At 40.1% G+C, this 26,524-nt stretch overlaps 2 protein-coding genes across 2 annotated transcripts in view; both read left to right on the forward strand.

Moving 5' to 3' along the window:
- The window catches only part of LOC134194318 (adhesion G-protein coupled receptor V1-like), a 50,885-nt gene extending 37,424 nt beyond the window's left edge, over positions 1-13,461 (forward strand). The window contains exons 53-88 of the mRNA XM_062663245.1: positions 11-102; positions 887-1,016; positions 1,601-1,744; positions 1,804-2,018; positions 2,085-2,250; positions 2,312-2,374; positions 2,760-2,856; positions 2,924-3,043; positions 3,102-3,283; positions 3,353-3,538; positions 3,600-3,861; positions 3,924-4,243; positions 4,535-4,675; positions 4,740-4,839; positions 4,901-4,953; positions 5,010-5,153; positions 5,213-5,358; positions 5,808-6,015; positions 6,087-6,184; positions 6,489-6,608; positions 6,671-6,781; positions 8,795-8,869; positions 8,927-9,013; positions 9,075-9,158; positions 9,222-9,285; positions 10,177-10,251; positions 10,314-10,438; positions 11,337-11,394; positions 11,455-11,583; positions 11,647-11,763; positions 11,838-11,954; positions 12,014-12,095; positions 12,161-12,263; positions 12,443-12,722; positions 12,789-12,965; positions 13,026-13,461. Coding sequence (XP_062519229.1) covers positions 11-102; positions 887-1,016; positions 1,601-1,744; positions 1,804-2,018; positions 2,085-2,250; positions 2,312-2,374; positions 2,760-2,856; positions 2,924-3,043; positions 3,102-3,283; positions 3,353-3,538; positions 3,600-3,861; positions 3,924-4,243; positions 4,535-4,675; positions 4,740-4,839; positions 4,901-4,953; positions 5,010-5,153; positions 5,213-5,358; positions 5,808-6,015; positions 6,087-6,184; positions 6,489-6,608; positions 6,671-6,781; positions 8,795-8,869; positions 8,927-9,013; positions 9,075-9,158; positions 9,222-9,285; positions 10,177-10,251; positions 10,314-10,438; positions 11,337-11,394; positions 11,455-11,583; positions 11,647-11,763; positions 11,838-11,954; positions 12,014-12,095; positions 12,161-12,263; positions 12,443-12,722; positions 12,789-12,965; positions 13,026-13,274 — 4,920 coding nt within the window. The 3' untranslated portion in view covers positions 13,275-13,461. The remainder of the gene's footprint in view (positions 1-10; positions 103-886; positions 1,017-1,600; positions 1,745-1,803; positions 2,019-2,084; positions 2,251-2,311; positions 2,375-2,759; positions 2,857-2,923; positions 3,044-3,101; positions 3,284-3,352; positions 3,539-3,599; positions 3,862-3,923; positions 4,244-4,534; positions 4,676-4,739; positions 4,840-4,900; positions 4,954-5,009; positions 5,154-5,212; positions 5,359-5,807; positions 6,016-6,086; positions 6,185-6,488; positions 6,609-6,670; positions 6,782-8,794; positions 8,870-8,926; positions 9,014-9,074; positions 9,159-9,221; positions 9,286-10,176; positions 10,252-10,313; positions 10,439-11,336; positions 11,395-11,454; positions 11,584-11,646; positions 11,764-11,837; positions 11,955-12,013; positions 12,096-12,160; positions 12,264-12,442; positions 12,723-12,788; positions 12,966-13,025) is intronic.
- Positions 13,462-24,631: 11,170 nt separating this feature from the next.
- Positions 24,632-25,839, forward strand: LOC134194227 (uncharacterized protein K02A2.6-like). The gene has a single exon (XM_062663152.1). The coding sequence runs from the start codon at positions 24,819-24,821 to the stop codon at positions 25,389-25,391; it is 573 nt and encodes a 190-aa protein (XP_062519136.1). The 5' UTR covers positions 24,632-24,818; the 3' UTR covers positions 25,392-25,839.
- Positions 25,840-26,524: the final 685 nt, after the last annotated feature.

Below are 26,524 nucleotides of genomic sequence, written 5' to 3' on the forward strand. Positions count from 1 at the left end.
ACTGTTATAGATATCATGGACTGTGACAGGTCCAGAATCAGGAAGAGAGTTTTTGGACGTGATGCCTTCTCAAGGCATTACTGTTATCAAAGATGGGCAAAGGTTAGCACAGTCATTATCTAATAAATGATCTGATAGCACTATTTAATTATAAAGCTATACTAGACAAAAAACGTAGATTTTGTGTCATTAATATTGTTAGAAATGGTTTATATTATTTCATGTTAACTGTACTTGCATGAAAGAAGTGTTGACATTGAGGTTCAATCTTATGTTCAAATTTTTAGAGTTTTATTAGAACTAAAGTATTAGTGTAATGCAAATAAAACACGTTACTTGTATCTTGTTTTCATGCAGCTGCTAAATTGCTGAAATAGAAGATATATTGTTTTTCTTTAACACTAGACTTTGACAATCAGCTAGAATTAGATTTTCCATGACCAAAGCAATGGGTAGAGTTAGATTTCAAAATGTGCTAACACTTTTTATGCTTTTCAATATAAATGAAGTTTTGAAGATCAAGTAAGGTGGGTTCATAATATGTTTCGCTAACCACTGGTTGCCGTGGTCTGCCTCATGAATGCCTTGCCACATTGCAAGCTCTGTTCACAAATAACATTTTGTCTTTGGTGTATTTCTATTTGGTGGCTCAGGTGCTTTCATTTAGTTAGTTTTAGCCTTGAACTTGTTGCATACATGAATGCACCACAAAGAGGTGACAGACTAAGTACAGCTATATATAGTTAGCATTTGACAGTGTGCAACCAAGCATTGTCACTGTGTTAGTGTTGTAGTTTACAACTGAAGCGTATTAGCATTTAGACAGTCTGATTTGTTCGACTGAGGTTGTAGCCAATTGATTGGTGGTTTGGTGTCTGTTATTTAGGATGGGGGTTGTACCACTTGTTGTACTAGCTGACGATCGAGCAGAAGTTGAAGAGACATTTTTAGTTAGACTGGTTAGTGTGGCTGGTGGAGCACTGTTGGACACTACAAAGGCGAACATCACAGTAACAGTAAGAGCTATGGCAGACATTTATAATGATGTAGCATTATCTTTATAACAGTGAATTGCTTTTTGATTGCAATAGTACTAGTAGTCTAGATATTTAGAAGTCTATATCATACATACTGCTTGTTTTGTGAATATTGCTTGTTTTGTGAATATTGTTTTAATTAATACTAATACTAAAACTACTTGTAATACTTTGGTACTGATTACTTCTAAATTAAATGTAGTTGCACGGTGCTGCTTGCACAGGTGAATTCTAGTTACTTGTGACACAGTCCTGTACACAGTGCAGTGTTTGTAACTGCTGTAGTCATTTCGTGCACAGCCAGGCTTAGTGTGCAGGTAAAAGCCATTGTAAAGGCACTTGTGCCACCACAACCTAGCTGAAGAGATGTTATTGAATATCTGGTTTTACCAGTTAACATCAGTGTTTGAAGTTAGAAAGTTTTAATCATAAAAATTACAGTACTTGTTTCTTGTTTGTACTGATTGCTTTTAGAATTTATAGCTTGCTGTGCTCAATTTATTTGCTCACGTTATCTCAGCCTGTGTATCTTTTGAACTGCTATACTACGTTTGTTCACATAGATTCCACTTCATGGAGAACCTTTTGGTGTTATTAACTTTTTTGCTGAAGCATTGGTCAATCAGGAGGTACGTGAACCTAACGCAAGTTTAGCCACTGTGACGCTTCCAGTTCAGAGAACAGAGGGAACTGTTGGAGACATTCTGGTATATAATTATGTTATAATTAAGAAGTGCCTGACGTAATAGAGTGATGTTCTGTATAGGTTTTTTGGTCTGTTGTTAACGTCATTCAGAATTTTGACATAACACCTACAGCTGGAAATGTCTCTTTCTCTGAGGGAGGCTCTCACAGCAGCATCCAAATTAACATTTTGCCAGACTTTGAGGCAGAGTTGAGAGAAACGTTTAGAGTACAGCTGACATCTGCAAGTGGTGGTGCTAAGATTGGAACAACCAGCCAGGCTGATTTTACTGTCCGGTATCATTCATGTTTTGTTACAATATTATTGTAAAATGGTTAGATAATATTAAATTTTTGCTATAGAGCTAATGACCTCCCTCATGGTATTGTTGGCTTCTCTGGTCAGCAAGCACTGACCATCATAAATGAAGGGTCTCCAAAGCCGTCACGACAGTTACTGTTTGGTTTGCAACGAAGAGAAGGAACAATTGGAGACATTGAGGTGGATTTTGCTGTTTCATACAGCCAAGTGAGATGATCAAATGACATCATTTGTAGGAAAAGCATTGATTAGGTTGATGATTTTGCAGACAACTTTGTCAATGTATGTTCCTGCAACAGGCAGTGTTGTGATTCAAGATGGTCAAACACAGGTAGCTGCTAGCTTTAGGTTACAAGATCTGTTTTACAAATGTTGACAGCATTACAGTACGTTCATACGCTGGTTATTATACTGTAAGGAATTACTTGTAAGGAATTACTTCATGATGTACTGCAAACAACATGCATGTGTACTTAAAATCTGTCACTGTTAGATTTGAACCTTATTCTTGAGAGGCAGTGTCAATTTTACCAAGGTTTGTACCTCTATCTACTGACATTTATGGCTGCATGTGTGAGTCTAATTGCAAACTACAATTCATTGCAAATAGAAATGCTTTTGCAAACTTAGAAAACGTTAAAGATGATAAGGAATATTATTGTTGTTGCTAGTTGGTCTTAAAACAGCAGTTGGTTATTATATTATTTGTGTTTTAGCTGACACACAGCTTGAACATTTCAGCAAATGCCTTTTTGATTGTGGGGGAGAATTTCCAGATAACACTAACTTTAGTACGGCTACTGACAGCTGGAGGTTTGTACTCACTAGAGAGTTGTTATTGTTGTACTCTTGATGGCAATGATGCTGAATATTATCATAGCTAATGACCAGCCGCCAGAATTGGATCACATGGCATCAGTCACTGTCATTGTACCAGAAATATCTGCCAACTCTGTCTTTCGATTTGTTGACATGTCCCTGCAAGCAACTGTAGATGATAGTCAGTATTCTGAAAATGTGTACGTTTGAGTGCTTATTTTTGACTGTCCTTTTTGTAGCTGTTGCAACCGGACAGAGCAATGTCAAATTAAGTGTAACCCGTGATGGGTTATTTGGGAATAGTGATGTTTACTGGCAGACAGGAGGAAATGACTCATCAGTTAGTGATGGTAGCATCTCTCCAAAGCAAGGCATTTTAAGATTTGTACATGGTGAATCATCTAAGACTTTTTTTGTTAAGGTACTTTCGCGGTTGCTACATGATTGTGAGGCACTTGCACACAGACAGATTACTATGCTTGTTATTTAGGCTGATCCATCTTCTCCTCCGAGTTTGTCAGAAGTCTTTGTTGTTCGTCTGACTTCAATTTCTAATGTTGTTGAGGGAGGAGCTGTCATTGATCAAAACAGAAACAAAGCTATCATTGAGCCTCATGGTGTCATCACCATTGCAACATCTGACTTGGTTAGAGTCACAGAAGGCGTTGACAGTAAAGTATGCGTTTAACTCAGACAACTTAAAATATTCAAGTTTATGAAACTACCTATATATTTAGATGACATTGACAGTATGGAGGATGTATGGTTCAGAAGGGATAATTGCAGTAGAATATTCCACTCGTAATCGAACCAGTGGATCGGACCAATTTAATGCTCATAATGGGGAAGACTTTAAACCTGTTCATACTACTTTGGCAATGCAGTCTGGACAGACTAGTGCCACTGTTGACATTTTCATTGTCAACAATGGTATACCTGAAGACAATGAAACATTTTTTGTTGATCTTTTGTCCACAAACACAGTGCCAGCCACTCAAAGTGCTTACTATTCTATTTTGCTTAATGTTTTATTCTAATATAATTGATTTTTTGCTGTGTAGATTTAGTTCCCTCTCCACGATTGATTGCACCCACTACTTTAACCGCGACAATTACAGATGATGACAATCCACACGGAGTGTTTAGTTTCAAAAACAGTCAGGCAATTGTTAAAGAGGAGGATCATACAGGGAGTGGAACGAGAGTTACAATACACATTGTTCGCCATCGGGGGTTATTTGGTACAGTAGCTGTTCTAGTAAGGACATTCGGTGGAGGTGAAATGTGGACAAACTACACAAATGTCAATAGAAGACCAACTGGACAATCAACACAAGTAAATGTAGACTATCAGAGACTAAACGAAGAAGTCATCTTTGCAGTAAGTACAAGTAAAATCAGCAAATAAAGTTACAGGTAGTTGACAAGGTTACATTTATATACTAAGATTTGTGGGCTGATTAGCAGTATGTCAGAAAGCCCATGACACTTGTGTGACTTGGAACAGTATTGTTGTGACTGTCCTGTTACAGTCACTTGTGTACAGTGTACAGTAGAGGAAATTAGGACTGCATAGAAATACATGTATTTGATTTTACTAATGTATGTGTAGAACAGAACTTACAAATATGAAATATGATAATAATTGTGAAAGTTGTGTAACTTACTATAGGAAGGTGTGAGTGAACTCTCTACTACTCTTGTGCTGTACAATGATGATATTGCTGAGTTAGACGAGAATGTTTATGTTGAGCTCATCAATCCAACTGGTGGAGCAAGACTAGGAACTGCAACGGATCATAGCCAGTTTAATGTATGCTCTGAAACTCTAATGCAGTATGTTACAAACTGAACTATTTTTTGGTTTGTTTATTCAGACGGTTTTTGCAGTTCTTATTCAACAGAATGATGAACCGAATGGATTGATTGGATTTCAGACATTAAGTGTGACACTTAATGAAGACATCATTGCAAGATGTATATTTATATTGACAAATACCAGTCCAAATTATTTTAAACAGTTGCTGCGTATTATTAGCATATGCAGACATTGTCGTCTTTCGTGATCGTGGAGACTTTGGTGTTGCACAGGTACTAGGAGTAGCTTGTAATATTGTTAGCACAAGTGTTGCATTAATTGGGTTTAGGTTGACTGGGTTGCTGCTAAACGGTTTGGTGACACCACATCTCTGACTATTAGAAACGATTTTGAATCCAGTACATTTGGGACAGCCAGTTTTGGCGCTGCTCAGTCAACTACTACATTTCGTTTACAGCTAAAGTTTGATGAGGTGAGATGATCATTAGATCTGTTTGTTGGCCAAGATTTTGCTAGCTTTAATTCTTGTAGACGCCGGAGAATGGGTATTCCTTTATAGTGTATCTTACTAATCCAAGCACGGGATCCAACATATACAATGACAGAAACACTATCAACGTGACTGTTGAAGCAAGTGATGATGCTTTGGGTGTTTTCCAATTTGCAGATAGCTCAAGGTATTTGTGTTAAAGAAACTTTATTTCACTTGCAAGCTGCCTGGACAAGCGTTGATGTTTGTGCTTGTATGCATCATATAACAGAATATTTGGGGTGCTTGCTATAGAACTTCTCTTGTTGTGTATGCATGCTTAGTTTGGTTGGGGACTCCATGCATCTTCTGGTAACTCTAAAGTGCTAATGACAGACTTGAATTATACATGAAGTTATAGACAATTGAATTTGCAGTTTCTTTATGGTTTATTTAACTTTTTGCAATGTTTAGGCGTGGTTGTGTTTTATCAAGCTAATGTTTCACTTTCATCTTTATTATGTCTATAACTATTTGACTGTGTTAATGTTTGTACTAACTGTTTCCTTGCACAGTAGCAGTTTATCACATGAACCATAGCTTGCTTAGTTGTGTGCTATCTTAGATAATTTATTTTTGTGACCATTTTGTATTTAGACAAGCAACTTTTTCCGAGAATGCACGTTTTGTTACTCTTTTCATTCAACGAGATTTTGGAACCTTGGGACAGGCAACAGTACACTATGCTACGCGAGAAGCTGGAAGCAATGATGACTTGACAGTAGGAGTTACAGAAGGAGTGGCAGCTCAAGAAGGTGTTGATTATGTGTATAAAGATGGATTGGTTGAGTTTGCAGTTGGAGAGGTATTATGTTCTATCTTAAGTCAGCACTGTAATGTGAAAAATTGATTATGATTATTGTGTGCTGGTTGTAGACTCAAAAAGCAATTACTATTAGTTTGGGCCGGCAAACTAGCAGTGGTAACATCAAGGTGTTTTTTGTCTCTCTTAGTATGCCATCTGATGGCACTAGGTTGGTGTGCTTGCTTTACTACAAGTGTACTGCTGGTTGTGTGTGTGTGTGTGTGTGTGTGTGTGTGTGTGTGTGTGTGTGTGTGCGTGTGTGTGTTTGCATGTGCGTGTGTTTGTGTGTGTGTGTGTGTGTGTGTGTGTGTGTGTGTGTGTGTGTGTTTGTGCGTGTACGTGCATCTGTGTGTGTTTGTGCATGTACGTCCATGTGTGTGTGTGTGTGTGTGTGTGTGTGTGTGTGCGTGCGCACGTGTGTGTGTGTGTGTCAAAGGGTTTCTCTGTTTAATGAAGTAATTGGCCTATTGCAGGTTGGGGCAATTTTCAGAATCAAGAGTTAGAATCACACCGCGTGAAGAAAGTTTGACCTTGGCTCTTTTTCAGTTGGAATCTGAAACTCTTACAGCCATGTCTGGGGAGACATTTGTCAGGTGCAATTGGCAAGATGTATATATATAGAATTATGCAATATTAATATGTTGCAACTATGCAGTATTGTTTCAAAGCTCCAAACAAACGTAACTGTCTTAAATGGACAGCGTACTGAAGACCTGAATTTGTTTTTGAAAGTTCTACAATTGGTATCTGAAAAAGGATCTAGCTAGTGAGTCAAATTTAAGCAAATTCAAGTATATACTTTTATATTATAGTGTTGCGCTGTTTGTTTGTGGTTTAAGGTCTGTAGCTATTGTTTTCATTAACAAAATGTATAGGATACAGTGGGGGAAACTAGGTTGCTTTAGTTGAATTGTTATCTACATGAGAATCACATGTGCGTAACAGCTGTTTCTGAGGTCGGCTATTGTTCATTCTAAACAAATTTTATACCCTGGCCATTGCAATCTCTGTCTTTTGTTGTTACTCAATAGGGTCTTCTTTTGCTGTTACTCAATAGGGTCTTCTTTTGCTGTGCAAGGGTTCTCTTTATTGATAATCTTATGCCATAGTGATAGATCTGGAATTGTTGTAATACATCTCGTATGAAGGATAGATGACCATTTAATTAATATTCTCACAAGTTACTGGCCATGTCTTACAGCCATGTAACAGAGTTGGCGATCGGAAGTCTAAGTATAGTCTCAATTTCACTGTTCTCAAAACCCTTTTAAATAAACATTTGTTTCTGTTAGTAGTTAATGTAATGCTGTTGTCAATTTTTTTGAAACAACCACCTGATTTGTGGATGACACTGCCCAGCTAATGAAAGTCATCAACTTTTATAACTGATGAGCGTCAATGAAAATGACAGCTCTTTCATGTCCCACACTTAGGACTTTTGTCTCCTCAATGTTGATAATTATATCCCACTACAAACAGATTGTTGCAAACCACAACGAGACTTTGACATGAGAGCCAAGTCATCTGCATACTTTCCTGCTCTATGTATGTATAGACCACCTTTAGTTTTCATTCAATCTGAATACTATAATTATAGTACCAACAGTCAAAGAGATAGTTTCACAAATTCATTTTGTCTATATGGATATTGATGAGAGCAGGAGATAAGCAGCAGCCTTGTCTTAATTACCCCTGTGGTTATTCTGAACCAGTCTGAATTCCCACTTTTAGTCTTAACAGCATATCTGGTGTTATCATAGATGTCAACATTCAACCTACAGACTTCTTCTTCTCTATGATTTCTCAATAACTGAAAGACAGCATGTCTAGGGACTGAATTAAAGGCTTTTGACAAGTGTATGAATCATACATGCACACCAGAGTTATGCTCTAGAGCTTTCTTAGTGGTATGTCTGCACGCACGCAAGCACACGTGCGCGTGCACACACACACACACACACACACACACACACACACACACACACACACACACACACACAAAATGGCAAATGGATAAGGATCTGCTGTTAGACAGTCACACGCCCAGCCACATGGCTGGGTTCCTGTGAACTATGCAGGAGCTATGGGCCGTGCTAAGCAATCTCTTGGAGCGTGGCCAGGTACTCACAGGTGCCCCAACTGCAAACTGTGCTGAAGTCTCACCCAGACCCCAGTGGCTGATGGACTTTGTCGCCTTTGCCATCCCAGTCAAAGACCAGGTACTCATTTATTTATACTCCTGAGTCGAGAGAAGCAATTGTCTTTGAGTTTCTTGCCCAAGGAAATGATATCATAGCTTGCCATCACTGAGACTTGAACTGGCAACCCTGTAGGGTAACAGATGTACTCACTCCATAATATGACTTTCTGACCAACTGAGCTATAGCACCACACACGTGTGCACACACACACACACACACACACACACACACACACACACACACACACACACACACGTGCACACACACACACACACACACCAAATGGTAAGAAGTGCCTTGTGATTGGCTTGTTTGTTATAAAGATGATGGGCTGATGGGCTTGTGTGCTTTCTGTAATGCCACTTTATGTTTTCTATACTGCAACAAATGAGGCTGCTTACAGATCAGTTTGTCTATAATTTGTTGTTGGTTTTGATTGCGTACCAATATGTGTACCATTTACACCAACCCTGGTATCTCTATTTTACTATATATTCACAGGAGTTACGAGCCTGCCTCAAAGATAATCAGTACTGGGTAATTAGATAATGACTACATCAGCTGTTGACATTTTATAGCTACTCGGACAATGACCAGATAGTCACCAGGATGATGTCAATCTTCAACTACATGTTGGGATCTTCCAGCTTTAGGTAATATATATCATCAAGCTGTAGCTAATCATGCAATCAACATAACTGTTGTTATAGGGGTCAGTCAGTAATAGCTCTCACTCTTCAGAAGTTTGCTTTCTCACTTGTAGCACATGATGACTGTCTTTCAACAAACCCAAGGATGTAATCTGGCATTTGTGCAACAATGATTTATTTATTTTAACTTTCAATAATATGAACTTAGTGTGAAGTTGGAAGAGACTTTGCTTGCTGTTATGGTTATGCGAGCAAAACCAGCTGATATTAACACGAGGATGTTTACATCACGGTATGAGCACATCAGCTTGGTGTAGAAGTGAGCATAGTCATATTGTCAGTATTGTTATTATAGCCAAGGTGACACTATAACTTTGCCAGACAATGTAGTGAAGCAAAACACTGGCTCATCTGCTGAAGTAAGTATATGCTATTGTTTGTTAGTTTCTTTGGCTGTTGTTTTGTTGGCCGTGTCTTTTGGTTGATATTTATGAGTTTACTTACCTGCTTTCTTATCTGCCTGCTTGTTAGCTTGCCTATTCTTTCATGTGTTAAGCCTAGTTTATAATATCTGCCGGACAGTAATCCAGTTTGGACCGGGTAACCACTTCAAAGGTGCCACGCCATGCTATGCAGCTGGATTGTGGTCAGAGTGGCAGCCAGATTACGGCCAGAGTGGCAGCCAGATTACGGCTAGAGTGGCAGCCAGATTACGGCCAGAGTAGCAATCGGATTGCAGCAGTGGCCACTAGATAAAGCAGCCGGACTGCTACAGGAAGTGATGCAGACATGTCATCCAATGAGCAACACACAAAGTGGCACAAATTTGTTACCCCGAGATTTCAGTGTAATAACACCAGCAGAAGTGTTTCCTCTTTTTTCTGACAGCTTTGTTGTACCACAACTGAACAAAAAGCTATTTATTGCAGATGTTCATTCTAATTTTTCAAGTGATGATGATGTATTGCATGTATGGAAGGAGGTGCTATTTGTCCACCGGACAGTGCCGGACATAGGGTGTTGTCGTGTTATATGGGAACCGGGCATGACGGCACGAGAGGATCTGGTGCTAGGCTAGCCGGACAAGAGTTCAGCACAGTATGGCACATCTCCGGCAGATATTGTGAACTAGCAGCAATTTAAGTAGATTAACTAGTTACATTTTGTTGTTAAAGCGTTGGAGTGTCTGTTTCTGTGTGCCCTATCATTCTTAGCTAGTTACTTTTCATTTATGATGCAGTTATGTTTTTCTATAATGATGTGGTTGAGTTATTCATGAATAACAATTGTTGAAAACTCTATAAATTTAGTGTCGGGATTTGTACTTTTTGGACTTTACAAGTGACAACTGGTTTCAAAGCAGTGATCCAATTTTCAATTTGGATGTAAGTTACCATCAAAGTGTGCCTTCATCACAACAGTTGATGATGATACGTATGCATTTTAGGATGGTGGTGATCCTCATATACTTTCTGTTGGTATGAATGTTGAGTCCAGTGAACTGCAGAATCTTGAAAACAATGTCAAGTATCAAATCAATACAGAACGAAGAGTATCACCAAACAGCGGAGAGTAAGACCTTTACCCAGTGGGCTGTGCAGCTAGATATTCAGAGCCTCAAACATGTACTCAGTAAAGGTTCACTGTACAAGTTTAAGCTTGAAAACTTTCTGTATTATTGTTATTGGTTTGAAAGTGTAAAACAGTAACGTTAGCTAACTAAATAGAGATATGAATTAAGATATATTTTCTTTGAACAATATATTTTTCAATTAACTTTAGTAAACTAAAATCAATATCTTGTACCAGTTTTTAGTGCACTGCTATGCCTATATAGTGATGACTTACTGTTTGACATCGATGGTTCTAGGAATCTTGTTGAAATATAGTTCTGAAATCATCCAGCTTAGGTAATCGTTTATTGCTTAGCAAATGCAAACAAATTGCAGTGACTTTGAACTTAATTGAAAGGCTTCTTGTAATCCTCTTGTCACTGAAAGAAAATTGGTATAACTATTTGGATGAAGATTGCATAAGCAGCAGATGACACTCACTCTCCAGAAACTCTCTTGTGCTATTAAGCTAATTACTTGCGCAAATTGCTGTTAAACATGGTAGTTGCTTGAGCTTTCTTGAACTAAATCATATGGTAAACTATTGAATAAGTGCAACGACACTTATTAGTTGGATTATATTTTAGTGCAGAAGAATATAGATTTAAGCCTCAATGTGTGCATGCCCAGCAAGAGTTTATGGTTGAATTTTCTCTTCTTGGAAATGTAGTGTTGCAAATCTGTAAGGTCTTGTCTTACTTACTAATCTTAGTCAATAGACAATGTTATTAATTAATTATGATGTAATTTATGTTTTAAAAAGATGTGCTTTGAGTAGTGCAATTACATTCACAATCTTGTATTTCTTAATGCATTGGTCTTCTAAGTTGGTAGTAAAGCTCATTGTTGTTTTTCAGATGTCTGTTTTGGAATTATGATGCCGGACGATGGTTGACTGATTCATGTTCTAAACAAGTTTGTCTAACCTACTTTTTAGTGCATCAGAACGGTAAATTCTAATGTATGTTGGAACAGACAACAACAAGTGATCAGAACTACATAGTGTGCAAGTGCAATCGCTTGGCTGACTTTGCTGCTCGTGGTGAGACAGACAGTCGAGTTGGATGGGGACCAACGATTCAAGTGTCATGTTTTGTTGCTTTGGTATAAGCTATTTGTGCAAAAAATATGTTTTCTTTCACAACATATTGTCTGTCCATATATCAGGTGGTTCTGTTTATTGTATGGGCTGTCAGCCACTTTGCATCGTGCTGTCATCAAGGGGGCATGCTCACTGCATTTAAACTCGTGATGCATCTTCTTTTTGCACTCTTCATAACCGAGGTACTGTCCAAAGTCAGCGTTGGCAAATTTGATGCAGTAGTTGACCTAGTTTGTTCATATTTGTCTTGTGCTAGATTGTTTTAGTTGTAACTATTTTTGAGAGCAAAAGTGCTTCAATTGATTCATGTGCTGCACTTGGTGCGCTAATTCACTATTTTGGTCTTGCACAGTTTATCTGGATGATGATTTTGGTATGTTGGACACCAATAATCATATTTATATAAACCTGGTCATTAGACTTTTCATTTAGTCAATCAACCTCTGGCAGACACTTGTTGTAAGCAATGAAGAGACTGAACGTTATTATTTCTATTACGTCATTGCTGGATGGTGTAAGTGATGCACAACCAGGCGTGTTTGGTCGGTGTTTGTAGATGAGCTGATTGTGCATTGATAGTGATTCCACTGGTAACACTTGGCTTGTACATGTTGATTGGAAAATATCAACTTGACTGGAAAATTGAAGAGATTTATGGAGATGTCCATGGCAATGGAGATCTGTATGTTACAGGATGTAGACACACACACACACACACACACACACACACACACACACACACACACACACACACACACACACACACACACACACACACACACACACACACACACACACGCACATGCACACACATGCACACACACTCATGTCTTTCTCATATAATGCGCACATTTCCTTTAGCTGCTTTATTCCCAATGTGTATGCTGGGTTGGCTGCTGTTGTTCTGCCTGCTTTACTGTGCCTTTTGGTGGTTTGTTTGGTGTTTACACAAGCATACCAGTTTCCTTCAAGATGGAAGCAATATGATGACATTTACCGCAATACAGACAATCGACAAGAAGTCCCTAAGCTGCTCTTGCTGGTTACACTGATTGTTCTTGTGTGGATCATGGGTGGCCTACATCTGCTTATATCAACTACAGTAACAGAAATACTCTTTATGATCTTCAACATTGTCCTAGTCAGTGGAATCATTCATCATTCTTTCTGTGGCTTTGTGTTGATCATGACATGAAATGATTTGTAGGCTGCTTACGTCCTTTTTGCGTATCTTTTTGCTCAACTGAAAAATATGAAAGGCAAAGGAAGCTACTATCCTGCTGAAACTGAAACCTTTCCCATGGACCAGTTGCCACCAGAGTTGAGAGTGTCACATGTAAGCATTGGCAGCCAAGGATCTCGGAGAGCACTCATTCCTGATTCTGTGAGTAGCAGTACAATATCGCTTTTAATCAACTTAAATTTTAGTAGCTGTCCTTTACAGGGTCCTTGGCATGATTTGCCTACGGATACTCCTCCACCCCCACTAACAAGTGAACCAGCTCTCCATGTCTCTTCACCACTTGATGAGCCTGAATCCCAAGAATTTGATGACTTGATATTTGCTCTTCGAACTGGTGGAACCCTACTAGGTGAAGATGACGATGATGACAGTGAGCCATTACCGGATAAATCATCTGCATCAGAACACTATGAAATGAGAAGGATCTCGATCACTGACACTAGACTGTGAGAAATTGGTAAAATTAGTATTGATGTTTGTATTCGACTGTACCATCTCTCAAGACAGTACATGGCATACGTGGTACATGGTGTGTAATGTAGCATGAGTTCTTGGTGTTTGTATTTTGTTACACATTTATACATGTGAAAAGTGTGGCTAGCCAATCATTTATACATACATGTGGGTTGAGAAACTGTGACGACTTTGCCCAGTAAAATGTTTTCATTAGTGTCACTTGCTAAAGCAACTAGGTAACCATTCCCATTAGTTTACGATAAGGCTATGTTTATACCCAAAGCCATAGTAATATTTAACTATGGTTCTACTCACAGATAGCTCTGCTTGCATCAATTACACTGAAACGGGACAATTGCCCAGGAAATGACTATGGAAGCCCCATAATACAGTATGTGGCTTGACATTTTCCTCAATTTGAATTGACCCACTTGCTTGCATGTCGAACGTCACGAGGTTTGGTGTAGCTGCAGAGGCAGCATTACACGTTACAAGAAACAAAGATTTTGTGTAATGACAAAGAAACATAGAAACATAGTGGTGCCAAGTCACACTCATAGTCTGACACATAGACAAACACATGAATTTATTCCTAGAACTTCACCACTATGACTAATACTTAATTAATTAATTGACATGGTTTGGGGTCTAGTCAAGTTATTTAACCTCAGAATAGCAGAAACAATTCTTGGACTTCTGAAACCAACAAAACAGACTATGTCTATTACACTGTAATAGTGGAACCAGCAGCGGTTGTTAACGGTATGTTGTCACTGTGTAGAACTAGTTTTTACTTTAGAGTATGTTAGTACCATAGCAATTTGCTCCAGATCCATTGCAGAGGTACCACAAACACTTTGATTGATATTCTGTTGAAAAATGCCTTACACAGTCTTTATGGTTTACAGCATAATTTTAGCTAGATACTTCCAGGGCAATAGTTCGTCATCTGCATTCTGAACATGCACTGCCAAGTTGTCAAATGGAATTCATAACTTATTCATGTACTAAGTTTCTGGTAAAAATATTGTAGACTGCATGACTGGGAGCTTCAGAAATCATACTGCTTTTGGCAGTAGCAAGAACAAGAATGCTTCATAATAGCCGATGTCATATGACAGACTTGACCACCATTAGCAGTCTCTGAAGTAGCAATAGTTTTGTAAATGTCACAATTTAATAATCAATATGAAAAAGTGTCTAAAAACAAGAGCGGCGATGTCGTTTGCATTGTGATGTCCAGGTACCAGACAAAGATTTCCTTTTGCCTTGTTTTCATAATGGACATTGCAAACTCACATGCTGCCATCATGTCTAAAAGAGTCATATGTACAGTACAAGCATGATCGAACAGCAAGAATGGGTAATGTCTGACCATTCTCAGACAGATGATTGAGCAATGCATCTGTTGAGCCAATCACAGTTACTGGTCGAGGAACCATGCCAGCAATCAAGTCAGTTAAATCATAGTTTGCAAGTACACCAGGGACCTACCTATACCAGTGATTAAATTACTACAACATAAATATAGGTGTCTGTTCTTACCTCCATCCAAGTTGGAGTATCGTAAAACTGTGATAAAGCAAGAGATTCATATGACACGACATCATTGATCACTACCAGAGATGGAACAGCTTTTGGCACAATGTTTGCCAAATGCAGCAGTGCAGCACTTGTATGATCAGCCGCAACAAGACCAACAACACTCGACACAAGATCAAATCGAGACTATTCAAACAAAAGAATACTAATTATATTCATCACCTCCAGATACATACATACATACATATATATATATATATATATATATATATATATATATATATATATATATATATATATATATGTATATGTATATGTTTGTATGTATGTATGTATGTATGTATGTATGTATGTATGTATGTACGACATAGGCTATGTACTTGCATATAGTTGACAGCAAGAAGAATATCAGCAGCATGAAGGCCAGGACTACTTTTCCCAGAAACATAGCAAGGGCAGACACATGCCCGTCACTCCTTATGTTTGGATGTGGCCAACCTTCAAATGCATCCCCAGTTTCTCCAAATCCACAGACACTCACCTCGACCACAACCACACCCTTTACAAGAACGTCATGCACCAAAGCAGCTCTTAGTGTTGCTGCAACAGTAATAGATAACAGTGAAATTAAATATGAAATTAATCGATGTTGTCCACTAATGCCGGTGTTAACACTCCCATTCCAACTTCTACAGTATGTGGCAAATTCTGTCAACCATACTCTTACCATTGATACTAACAGACATGTAAACACAAGCCCAAACTGTTGCCCTTTACCTGACATTTCCACATCTTCAATAGATGCCCATACAAACCTTGAGCATTTTAATGTACGTATCTTACCATTAACCATGAGCTAAATAATTCAGATCGTTATTAGTAAATTTCAAAATAACGCAATAGGATATTCAATACGCATTAACTTCACGCCTGTGGTAACACAAAGTGCAGCTATAGCCACAATATATACCAAATACTCTTACATGAGGATGATGCAGTTGAATCTCGAGAAACATATAAGAAGGCCGGTGAAGGCTTAGCTCGATGATGAAATTGAGAATGAATTACTATTACAACAATACAGTCTCCTTCCCAGGAAGAGCCCACTTCTCTACCCATGCACCGGGTTCCCACGATGCTTGCCCAATAATCTACAAAATCAGATTCAACTGTAAGCCCATAGGTTAGTTGAGTTGCCCAACTTGTCCTAAGAATGTTGCATTCATTTGTGGATATAAGTTGTTGTTGTTGTTAGATACGTTAGCAAATCCAGACACCTTCATGACTGTTTCAGCCAGTGATGAAATCCAACTGTCTCCTTGACTTCTTCGCTGTTTCAGCAGCCCAACATTGCTGCAAGTTATCTACAGTAATAAAATAAATATTAAATGGCAAAAGCAGAAACAATAAATCAATTATCTAACAGTGACAAGGAGATTGTTCACAGTTTTACTGTTGAGGGACCAAACAACTTGTCCAGTTGGTGTTACTGTCAAGTCCTTGACCGGAATATTTGGAATATTCTCCTCGCTTGCACTGCCAGACACGTTGAATTGTTTGAGAAAGAACTGATAAATTGCTTCCCTATTGGGTTGAACATATCCATGATGCCATGTGGCCTCATAAAACTCAAAGTCCTCAGATGCATTAAATGCTGTAAATGCATTTGTAGCTTCCTGTAAACAAACAGATGTAGCATCTACATTTTTACAACCTCTGTAAAGAGTATGTACAGCAGGGCATCATTGTAATGTTTTCAGATGTGTCTATCGATCTGTGTGTCTCAGTTTTTGTCTGTCTGTGTCTCCTTGTAAAAACCACATCTCTTGAACATTAATATGAATGCTAAACTCAGACTTGTTGTACATTAACCAATTCAGCTATCTACTTAAAGTATAGTCACCATGCAGCTAGAGCACCATTGGTTCATATCAATAAAAATATCTGCTATTGTTATAATTGTCTAACCTTCACCCAGTCTCTTCCGCCTTGAACAGGAGAATCTGAGTCATCTGTAGTCAAAAGGACCTGTGTAGGCTTTGCAGCACGAACTTCAAGTAGATCTGCTTTATTAAGCATGCGAGGTAAACCTCGCATCCACTGCTGCTCTGAATCAGCAGACCCTATGTATAATTTACATTGTCTCACACCATCAAAACATGCCGTAATTTTCACGTATAACTACGGTACGTAATGACGACATATCCATTCCATACCTTGATATATGAAATCAACTTCAAAAGTGGACATGTAGCATGCAACAGAAGAAGCCTGAATTCGTTGTTCAACAGCTGATAAGTACGCTGTCTACATATCAACACAAACTTCAAACATATAAAAGAAAGACACGATAGGAAAAGACAATTTGTTCTCCCTTGTTATGTAATCAAAATAAGTAATAGCAACACTAGCACACAACAGATAATCACATAATGCAAACAAAATATTAGTGTGTAAGTATTATTATTATCGTATCATTAGCTCACCATGTGGCTTTACAATCAATAGAGACAGGTTATTGAGGGCTATAACCCCACTCCGAGTGCTGGCAAAAGCCTTAATTACAGCTAGGATAAGTAATTTATACCATAGTCATGTGATGTGTGATATAAGTGAGAGTGCAATATTATAACCAGAAGTAACTTATTGCACAATTGCCGTGCAATATACATCCTACACCATCTAAATACACACTCGTGACTTGTCAACATAACATACCAATAATTTAAAATTTGCAGTCATTACCATTTTCGTGCAACCCCAAATTCTAGTAGTAGCAAACTTATTTAGCTAATTTTGTGAGAGAAGCATGTGTACTAATTGTAGCAACTAAGTATACATGCATAAAGTTATACGCATGTGCTAATTTACATGATGCAAGAAACACTGTCCACATTTCATAGTAACCTGCAATGCATGCATGCAGCTACTAACATGCACATGTGTGAAAGTATATGGCAATAAAGTTGATCTGTACATGTTAGAGACATTAATTAAGTTAAGTTAATGCTGTGTCAATGTGAGGCACGTAATTGTAGCCCCCAAAACCACAGACAGAAACAACATAATACCAGCGATAATAAACTACTTTTATCACTACACGTTCATACAGTACTATACATTTCTCTCACTCTTGCTAAGTGGCTCATTCAGAAATGCAACTGAGATAACTGAAACAATTCAATCCTATCTGTATCAATTTTATGTTTCTCGTTTAATTAATTAATACAACTCATGAGACAGTGATAACTAGAATGCCACATTTTCTGTGATAGACATTTTGGCAATCACTGACCAATATAGAAACATGTTCACATTACCTGTGTTCCCCCACCACTACAACCACACATTCCCAATTTCTTGACATCAACTTCTTCTCTTGAAGCCAGGTAATCCAAAGCTCTCATGCCATACTACACCCACAGAGACGCGGCTGTTACATTGTTCAGAAACAGCTGACGACCATAGTAGTTATGATCAGCAGTACAGCTATCACCAGTTGACATGCCAGTACTGATATCATAAGTGCAACCACCAACAGCTGATTTCTAGAAAAGTACAATAAAACAATTAGATTAGTGTCTGCATCTCGCAATGAACAATTTCTGTCTACAAAACAGTCTACTACACTAGGAAGTCAGATGACTTGCAATAAAATACCACTGTCTTTAATTCGTGTACATCTCACACACCATATTACCAAGATTACATACTTACAAAAAGTCTAAAATATCACAGCAGAATTATGTATGCACAGTATACGTACATCTATGTACGCATAGTCGTACGGCTTACATAATTAATATAAAAAGGACAGAATGTTTGTTTCAACCTGCTCCAGGAGCAGAAACAACAGCTGATAATATCTTTGTTTCTGGAGAAGCATTAAAGAAAGTATCTACATTTTCTTATGTTGGTAGTGTCATCTCTGATGATTGCACCGTAAATAATGACATTGTTACACGCTTGCAAAAAGCAAACAGATCATTATTATGGTGCACTTCAAAAAAGGCTAGCTGTGGAGTCTAATCGAGGTATCAAAGTAAAAACTAAAATCAAAGTGTACAAGGCAGTCATTCTTACAACTCTCTTATATGGGTCACAATCATAGACGCTTTACAGGAGAAACATTAAAGAACTTGAAAAATTCCATCTTCGTAGTCTGCGTCGTATCTTGCGAATTCATTGGAGTGAAAGAGTGTCAAATAGTGAGGTTCTGAAACAATCTGGTATGACAGGGATTGAATGTATGATAACAAAACAACAACTACAATGGGTTGGTCATGTCACAAGAATGAATGAGAGAAGACTACCAAAGCAAGTGTTCTATGGACAGTTGTTAAATGCTAAGAGAAGAACTGGTGGCCAAAAACTTAGATATGAAGGCATGTTGCGTCATCATCTGCAGAATGTGGGCATCAATCAGGACAATTGAGAGTCACTGGCGTCTGATCGTTTGGTTTGGAGGAAGAAAGTGTCATCTGGTCTGAAGAAGTTTGAGGATGAGAGAATAAAAATTAGAAGAACGATGACACATACATCAGCAAACGGCACAAGTAGTAACTACAAGTCAATATGTATGCGCCAGCTGTAATCGAGATTGTCATTCTCGTATTGGTCTCTATGCACATGAACAAGCATACAAGAGATGATTGAATTCTAATCACTAGAGAAGTCGTGAACTGGTACACAAGTAGCGGACAATGAATGATGGTGTTGTGTGTGTGTGTGTGTGTGTGTGTGTGTGTGTGTGTGTGTGTGTGTGTGTGTGTGTGTGTGTGTGTGTGTGTGTGTGTGTGTGTGTGTGTGTGTGTGTGTGTGTGCGCGCGCGCGTGCACTAAGCAGCTCGATCTGCTAAGGTCCAAATTTATTTAGAAAAATTTATTGTCGACCTTATGAAAGAGTCTTACTTTTGTTTGAAGACTGCAGTACATACATCTTTCACCCTGAGACGGAGGGTCAAAGCAAACACCACAAAACCTGATGAGCACAATGAAGCATAATTCGATTCCTTAGTTACTTCTTAGAATGTATTAGCTATTATTTCTATTTCTCATCTTGTAAATAAGACATTTTTAATCCAATTTCTTTATCACACTTCAGAGTAAAACAGGCTTTCAAAAAATATGCTGTCTTTCATGCAATAGTTCTAAAAGTTTCTAAACTAGACTGGGAGACCATACTCCTAAAGTTTCCACTGCTAAAGTGATAAACGTTCATGCTACCAGTAATCTCCATGGCTTTTCTCTATTTGTTGTCCTTTCTTATTTTGTCTGCCAATTAAGTTAAAGCTGCAGCTCCTACTTCTCTAGCATGTAAACCAACATACGACGACTGAAGAATTTCGTACAGTGACATCAAAATAAGCAGGAAAAACAAATTGAATTAAACTCTGAATAATTTTTCATCGCATATTTTATAGTGCTACATACAGTAAATTTATAATCCACAGATACCTTTAGTGTTATATATGCAGCACTTACAAACAATCTTTTCCACATATATAGTGATACGTATTATAAAACATTGCCTTAAAGTACGTGCTTTCTTCCACTAGCTACAAGTACACGAAAGTAATCCATTTGCAGTTGCAGTATTGTAATTATATGTTAATTATAATCATTCTTAATTAAGGTAAATTCCATGCAATAATTGCAATAAACACACTTTAATTAATTAACAGTATGTTAAAACTCCTGCAAATAGTGCAGTCCCTCAAAACACAACGAAAACCTGTCAACTAGTGGCTGATTTTTATTGTCAAACCTTTCTTGACTAGATTATTGATGACTATCTGATACCTGTAAATACAAATAAGACAGCAATATAGACAGTCTGTACTACACAAACCACAAAAAGTCTGGATGTCAGTGCATCTTACGAGTCTTCACTGTTGTCACTGCTGCATCGCCAGGCTTGGGGGTGTGTTCAGAAGCAAAAAGGACTGCCGGGGCTTTCCCTTTATCCGCATTATCCGACCACCGGTAACGAAAAATTGAGGTCGTGACTCGAAATATACTTTATAAACAGTGTATCCATCTGCTTTATAGCTTCCAGTAATACCGTATTCGCCCGTAATACTGGGCGTATACTAGGGCATGGGCGTTATTTTGGTCCCAGGCGTATACATTGTTGCAATATGCTGTCGTTTGGTCAGTCATCATCTAGACACTTGAAGACAGAAATACCACAAATGCTTGCAATTATCCAACTGGAATTGTAGGGGGAGTAAAGTTCTATAGCGTTCGATTGGTAGTTCTAGCAGTTCTGCCTAGCGAGCTGGAATTGTTAGAACTGTCAAGCCCTACATGCAAAATTCCCGGAGATTGACGAAGTGAAATGACGGGTACAGATGCTGAGGACGTTGTGGACCTTCTTGTTTGTTATAATGAACACTTGTGGCGACCATCGGCTTGTCAAACACCAGAAGAACGACATTTGGGACTGATTCCAGTGACCTTCTTGGCGCATGCAGCTCCAAAAAACCGAAAGCGAAAGCACTGCTGATGTTCGAACAGACTACAACAAGTGGAGTAGAAACGTCATGCTACTTTGTATGACATTTACTGGAAGTATGAGCCTTTGCGCATGCTCAACTTGCTGACAGTTCTAAGCGTTCGTTTGCTAGCAAGAGTTCCAACAGTTCTGACAGTTCTGGCAGTTCCAGTTCTAGAACTGGAACTAGTATTCGAACGCACCCATAGCCAACGAGCTGCAACACCTTCAGGATCACACCTTGTAATAGTTTAGGATTGTTTTGGGGAGGCGTCTTGGGGCGCCTGCGCAGTAGAAGAGACTAGTTGGTTTTGGCGAGTTTTGTTAAGTTAGACATTGTAGAGTGTAAATACACGAGTCTCGATACTACATGTTGGCGACGAGGCAAAGAACGAAACATGACATCGATGATCGGGAAAGTGGGGCCCTTTGATGGAACTCAAGATGAATGGGAACACTACGTCGAACGACTAGGGTTTTACTTCACGGCGAACAAGGTGACTGACAAAGACCAACGGAAGGCAGTGTTGTTGAGCGCATGTGGCGCTCAAACGTACAAACTCATCCGCAACCTTCTCGCGCCGCAGACACTGGATGCAGTCGAATATGACGACATCGTCAAGAGACTCCAAGATCGCGTGAGATCAAAGCCTTCTGTTAGTCTACAACGGTTTAGATTTAACAGTTTGAACAGGAAAGAAGTCAGTCTGTGGCGGATTTCGTGACGGAATTGCGTCGATTATCGACAGACTGTGCCTTTGGAGATACTCTCTCAGACATGCTACGAGACAGACTGGTGTGCGGAATAAATGAAGAGAAGATTCAGCGGAGACTCTTGCAAGAAGTCAACTTGACATTTGAGGACGCCCTACGGATTGCTCGAGCGATGGAAACAGCTGCGAAAAATTCGCTAGAAATGCAACGAGGTGGTTTTACATCAACAGCACCTCAAGCACCAGTGGCAGTACATCAGACATCAAGTAGGAGGGACCATACACCAGGAAAGAGTAAGTGTTCTCGTTGTTTGGGTTGGCATCTTCCCAAGCCATGCAAGAAGCGGGGCCATATTGCGAGAGCGTGCCGAAGTCAGTCAAATCAACAAGGAGAATCAAAGGCAGCCCACCAAATAAGCCAAGAAGAGGATTTCCAGGAATCAGAAGAAATGTTAGAGACGGCAATGAACGCTGTACACATAGTGGGGCGTGGCAATGAAGTGAAGCCACTCAAGGTAGAAGTTTTGATTAATCAGCAGAAGGTAGAGATGGAGATAGACACTGAGGCAGCGGTAACTCTGGTGAATGAAGCTACTTTCAAGGCATTATGGTCTAAACGGAAGGCCCTGATTTGTGTAGGTCACAAGTACAATTACAGACATATCCAGGGGAATCACTAACTTGGTTGGTGAAACAGCTGTGAAAGTGAGATATGAACAGCAAGTGGCTTCCCTGCCATGGATCATTGTCAAAGGCAAGGGTCCAAATTTGTTTGGTAGAAACTGGATGCAGGACCTAAAACTGAAATGGGAAGAGATATTCCATCTCCATATCACTGGTAGAACCTCACATGAAGAAGGAAGGATCCAACATAAGGAGCTCATCACCAAATACCAGCAAGTATTCAAGGAGAAGATGGGACTACTGGAGGGAGCAACAGCATCGATAGCAGTGAGAGCAGATACCGCACCTCGGTTTTTCAAGCCTAGACCTGTCCCATATGCGTACAAAGAGCTAGTCGAACAGGAGTTGAGACGGTTGGAACGAGACGAAATTATAAAAGCCGTTCGATTCTCTGATTGGGCTGCTCCAGTAGTACCGGTTCTAAAAAAGGACGGTTCAATCAGGATATGCGGTGACTTTAGGTTGACGATTAACCAGGCTTCTCATTGTGAGAAATACCCATTGCCAAAGATCAATGATATATTTGCCTCTTTAGCTGGAGGTCAGTTCTTCACCAAGTTAGATCTGAGCCAAGCGTATCAGCAGGTGACGCTGGATGAGACGTCGCAGAAGTACGTAGTCATAAATACTCACTTGGGGCTGTTCAAGTACAAACGCCTACCTTTTGGGGAGGCCTCGGGTCCAGCCATTTTTCAAAGGGTAATGGACATTCTCCTTCAGGATATTCCCATGACAGTGGTCTATTTAGACGATATTCTAGTGACAGGACGTTGTCTGGAGGAACACTTGCAGAACCTAGAAATGGTACTACAACGCCTAGCCAACTCGGGATTGCGACTAAAGCTGGATAAATGCGCGTTTTTGCAGAAAGAAATCAGTTACTTAGGCCACACTATCAACAGTCAGGGGCTAGCACCAGACAAGAAGAAAGTGATGGCTATTCAAGCTGCACCTGAACCCACAACTTACGGAATTACGATCCTTCTTGGGTATGATTAATTACTATGGCCGGTTTTTACCGAAGCTGGCTTCAAGGCTGGCTCCACTGTATCAGCTTTTGCGTCAGAACGTACGTTGGCAGTGGAAAGATAAGCATAAGGAAGCGTTCAGACGAGCGAAGGAGGCTCTCCAGTCTAGCCAAGTGATGATATATTTTGACTCAAGGAAGGAAGTCGTCGTAGCCTGTGATGCCTCACCGTACGAGGTAGGAGCCGTGCTTTCACACAGGCTAAGAGACGGTACCGAGCGACCAATCGCTTTCGCATCTAGGGGCTTGGCTGAGGCAGAAAGGAGATATGCGCAGATAGACCGCGAAGCACTCGCATTGCTGGTCGGTGTGAAGAAGTTCCACCAATACTTGAGTGGAAGAGCATTTACAATCCTTACCGATCACAAGCCGTTGTTCTCGTTGTTAGGAGAGAATAAGGGCGTGCCGTTGATGGCATCAGGTCGCATGCAGCGTTGGGCAATGATGTTGTCTGGCTATCAGTATAAACTACGTTATCGACTAGGGACGACAAATGCCAACGCCGATGCACTCAGTCGGTTACCTTTGTCTGTTAAAACCTGAAGTGACAGAGGATCCTAGTGAATCGGTGCTATCACTGCACATCTTGGAAATGACCTTTGCCAGACCGATAACAATTGTACAACTTCGGCAATTTACAGACAGAGATGGACAACTGGCTACTGTCATGCATTATGTGTTGAGTGGATGGCCGAGAGAAGTAGACTCCGAGCTTCGACATTACTGGAATCGCCGGCACGAGCTAAATGTCTTGGGTGGTTGTGTACTGTGGGGGTCGCGAGTCATTATACCTCAGAAGGCGTGGCCGAGGGTGTTGGAGGAATTACATGTGGCTCCCCCGTGGGTATCTAGAATGAAAAGCCTAGCAAGAAGCTACATTTGGTGGCCGGGATTGGATGCTGATATAGAGAAGATAGCAAAATCTTGCGGGACATGCCAAGAGCATCAGCGATCACCACCAAAAGCGCCTCTTCACCCTTGGGCACAGCCAGAACGGGCGTGTTCGAGATTACATATCGATTTTGCTGGACCATTCTTGGGGCGGTGGTTCGTTATACTGTCAGAAGCGTACTCTAAATGGTTGGAAGTAAAACCACTGAGTTCCCCCGCAACTGGACCTACCATTCGGGTGCTACAGTCTATTTTGCGACCCACGGACTACCTGAAATCATGGTAAGTGATAATGGCTCGGCCTTTACGAGTCAAGAATTTGGAAACTTCATGAAGAGCAAGGAAATTGTGCATATTACAACTGCACCCTACCACCCGTCCTCTAATGGGCTGGCTGAGAGGGTGGTTCAAACATTCAAGGCAGCCATGAAGCGAATGAAAAACGAACAGGGAACACTGGAAACGAAGCTGGATGAATTTCTTTTTTGGTACAGAATCACACCACACGCGACAACAGGGGAGGCACCAGCTGTGATTCTGATGGGACGGAGACCAAGAAGCTGCCTGGACTTACTACATCCGGACCTGGCAAGAAAGACAAGGGAAGCACAAGAGCAACAAAGGAAGGATCATGACAAATCTTGCAGTTACCGGAATCTGGAGACGGGGCAAACAGCGTATGTGCGTAACTTTGGCAAGGGCCAGGATTGGTTAGCAGGCGTGGTGAGAGTCAGACGGGACCCTTATCTTTCAGAGTGAGGTTAGAGGACGGACGGTTAGTCAAGCGACACGTGGATCACGTTCGACAGAGAACAACGAGACTAAAAGTCCAGAGGGACAAGCAATGATGGAGGACAGTCCCAACAGTGGGGTAGACCAACAGCAAGGAGAAGAGAGCACAAGATTGTCAACAGCAACGAACGCTCCGGATGTCACCGAACATTAGCAAACAGAACAAACAGAGACCGAGGCTGATCAACAATTGGAAATGAGAGCTGCCGACGTTCCGCCTGTCCACCGGCGTTCCGCACGGATTTCGAGACTTCCAGAAAGACTGGATCTGTAGGGTAGTAATGTGGGAACTTAGAAAATTTAGATGGAAGGGGTGTAATAGTTTAGGGTTGTTTTGGGGAGGCGTCTTGGGGCGCCTGCGCAGTAGAAGATACTAGTTGGTTTTGACGGACTTTGTTGAGTTAGACAGTGTAGAGTGCAAATACACGAGTCTCGATACTACACACCTGAGTACAGCTTCCCTAACTCGAATTTGTTGGACAAGAATCCCCTTGGCCTTGAGAAGTCCGTCCAAAATTCGGTATCCGCAATGAGGATACTGTTCCTTTAGCTCTCTCACAACTGCATCAAGATCACTATCTGAAATGTCTGAAAATCTTGCACGTGAACTAAGACCAAAGTCTGTCATTCTCCTTCTAACTGTTCTTACGGAAACCCCTAACATTTTGGCGATGATTGGAACAGTAAACCCGTGGCCTAGAAAGTATTGTAGCTGCTCAGAGGTCACACAAAACCTTGGTCTACCACTACTTGATTGTAGGGTGGTTGCCTGATACGAATCATCGACTCCGGAACTCGGTGAAGCTCTCGCTTGCTCCAAATATCTTGCGGCTCCACGAACATACACAAGAGAATTTCGTATTTAAGAATTTATCTCTAGATCTAGTGCGGCCAATCGATTCATATGTGTGCACAGACTGTCACAGAAAAGGCTGACATCAGCAAGCGTGCTAGAATCTATCTGAAATTAAGGACATGATTTGCCGTTGGGCGTTATTCAGCAGTCCTCTGATAAGACGACGAAGCTGCTCGGCTGTTTCCTCTCTTGAGACGGTCATGATCTACCCTGTACAACTAGTCTCGCAAGACAAGATTTGCTC

Source organism: Corticium candelabrum, chromosome 18, assembly GCF_963422355.1.
Source record: "Corticium candelabrum chromosome 18, ooCorCand1.1, whole genome shotgun sequence".
Taxonomy (NCBI): domain Eukaryota; kingdom Metazoa; phylum Porifera; class Homoscleromorpha; order Homosclerophorida; family Plakinidae; genus Corticium; species Corticium candelabrum.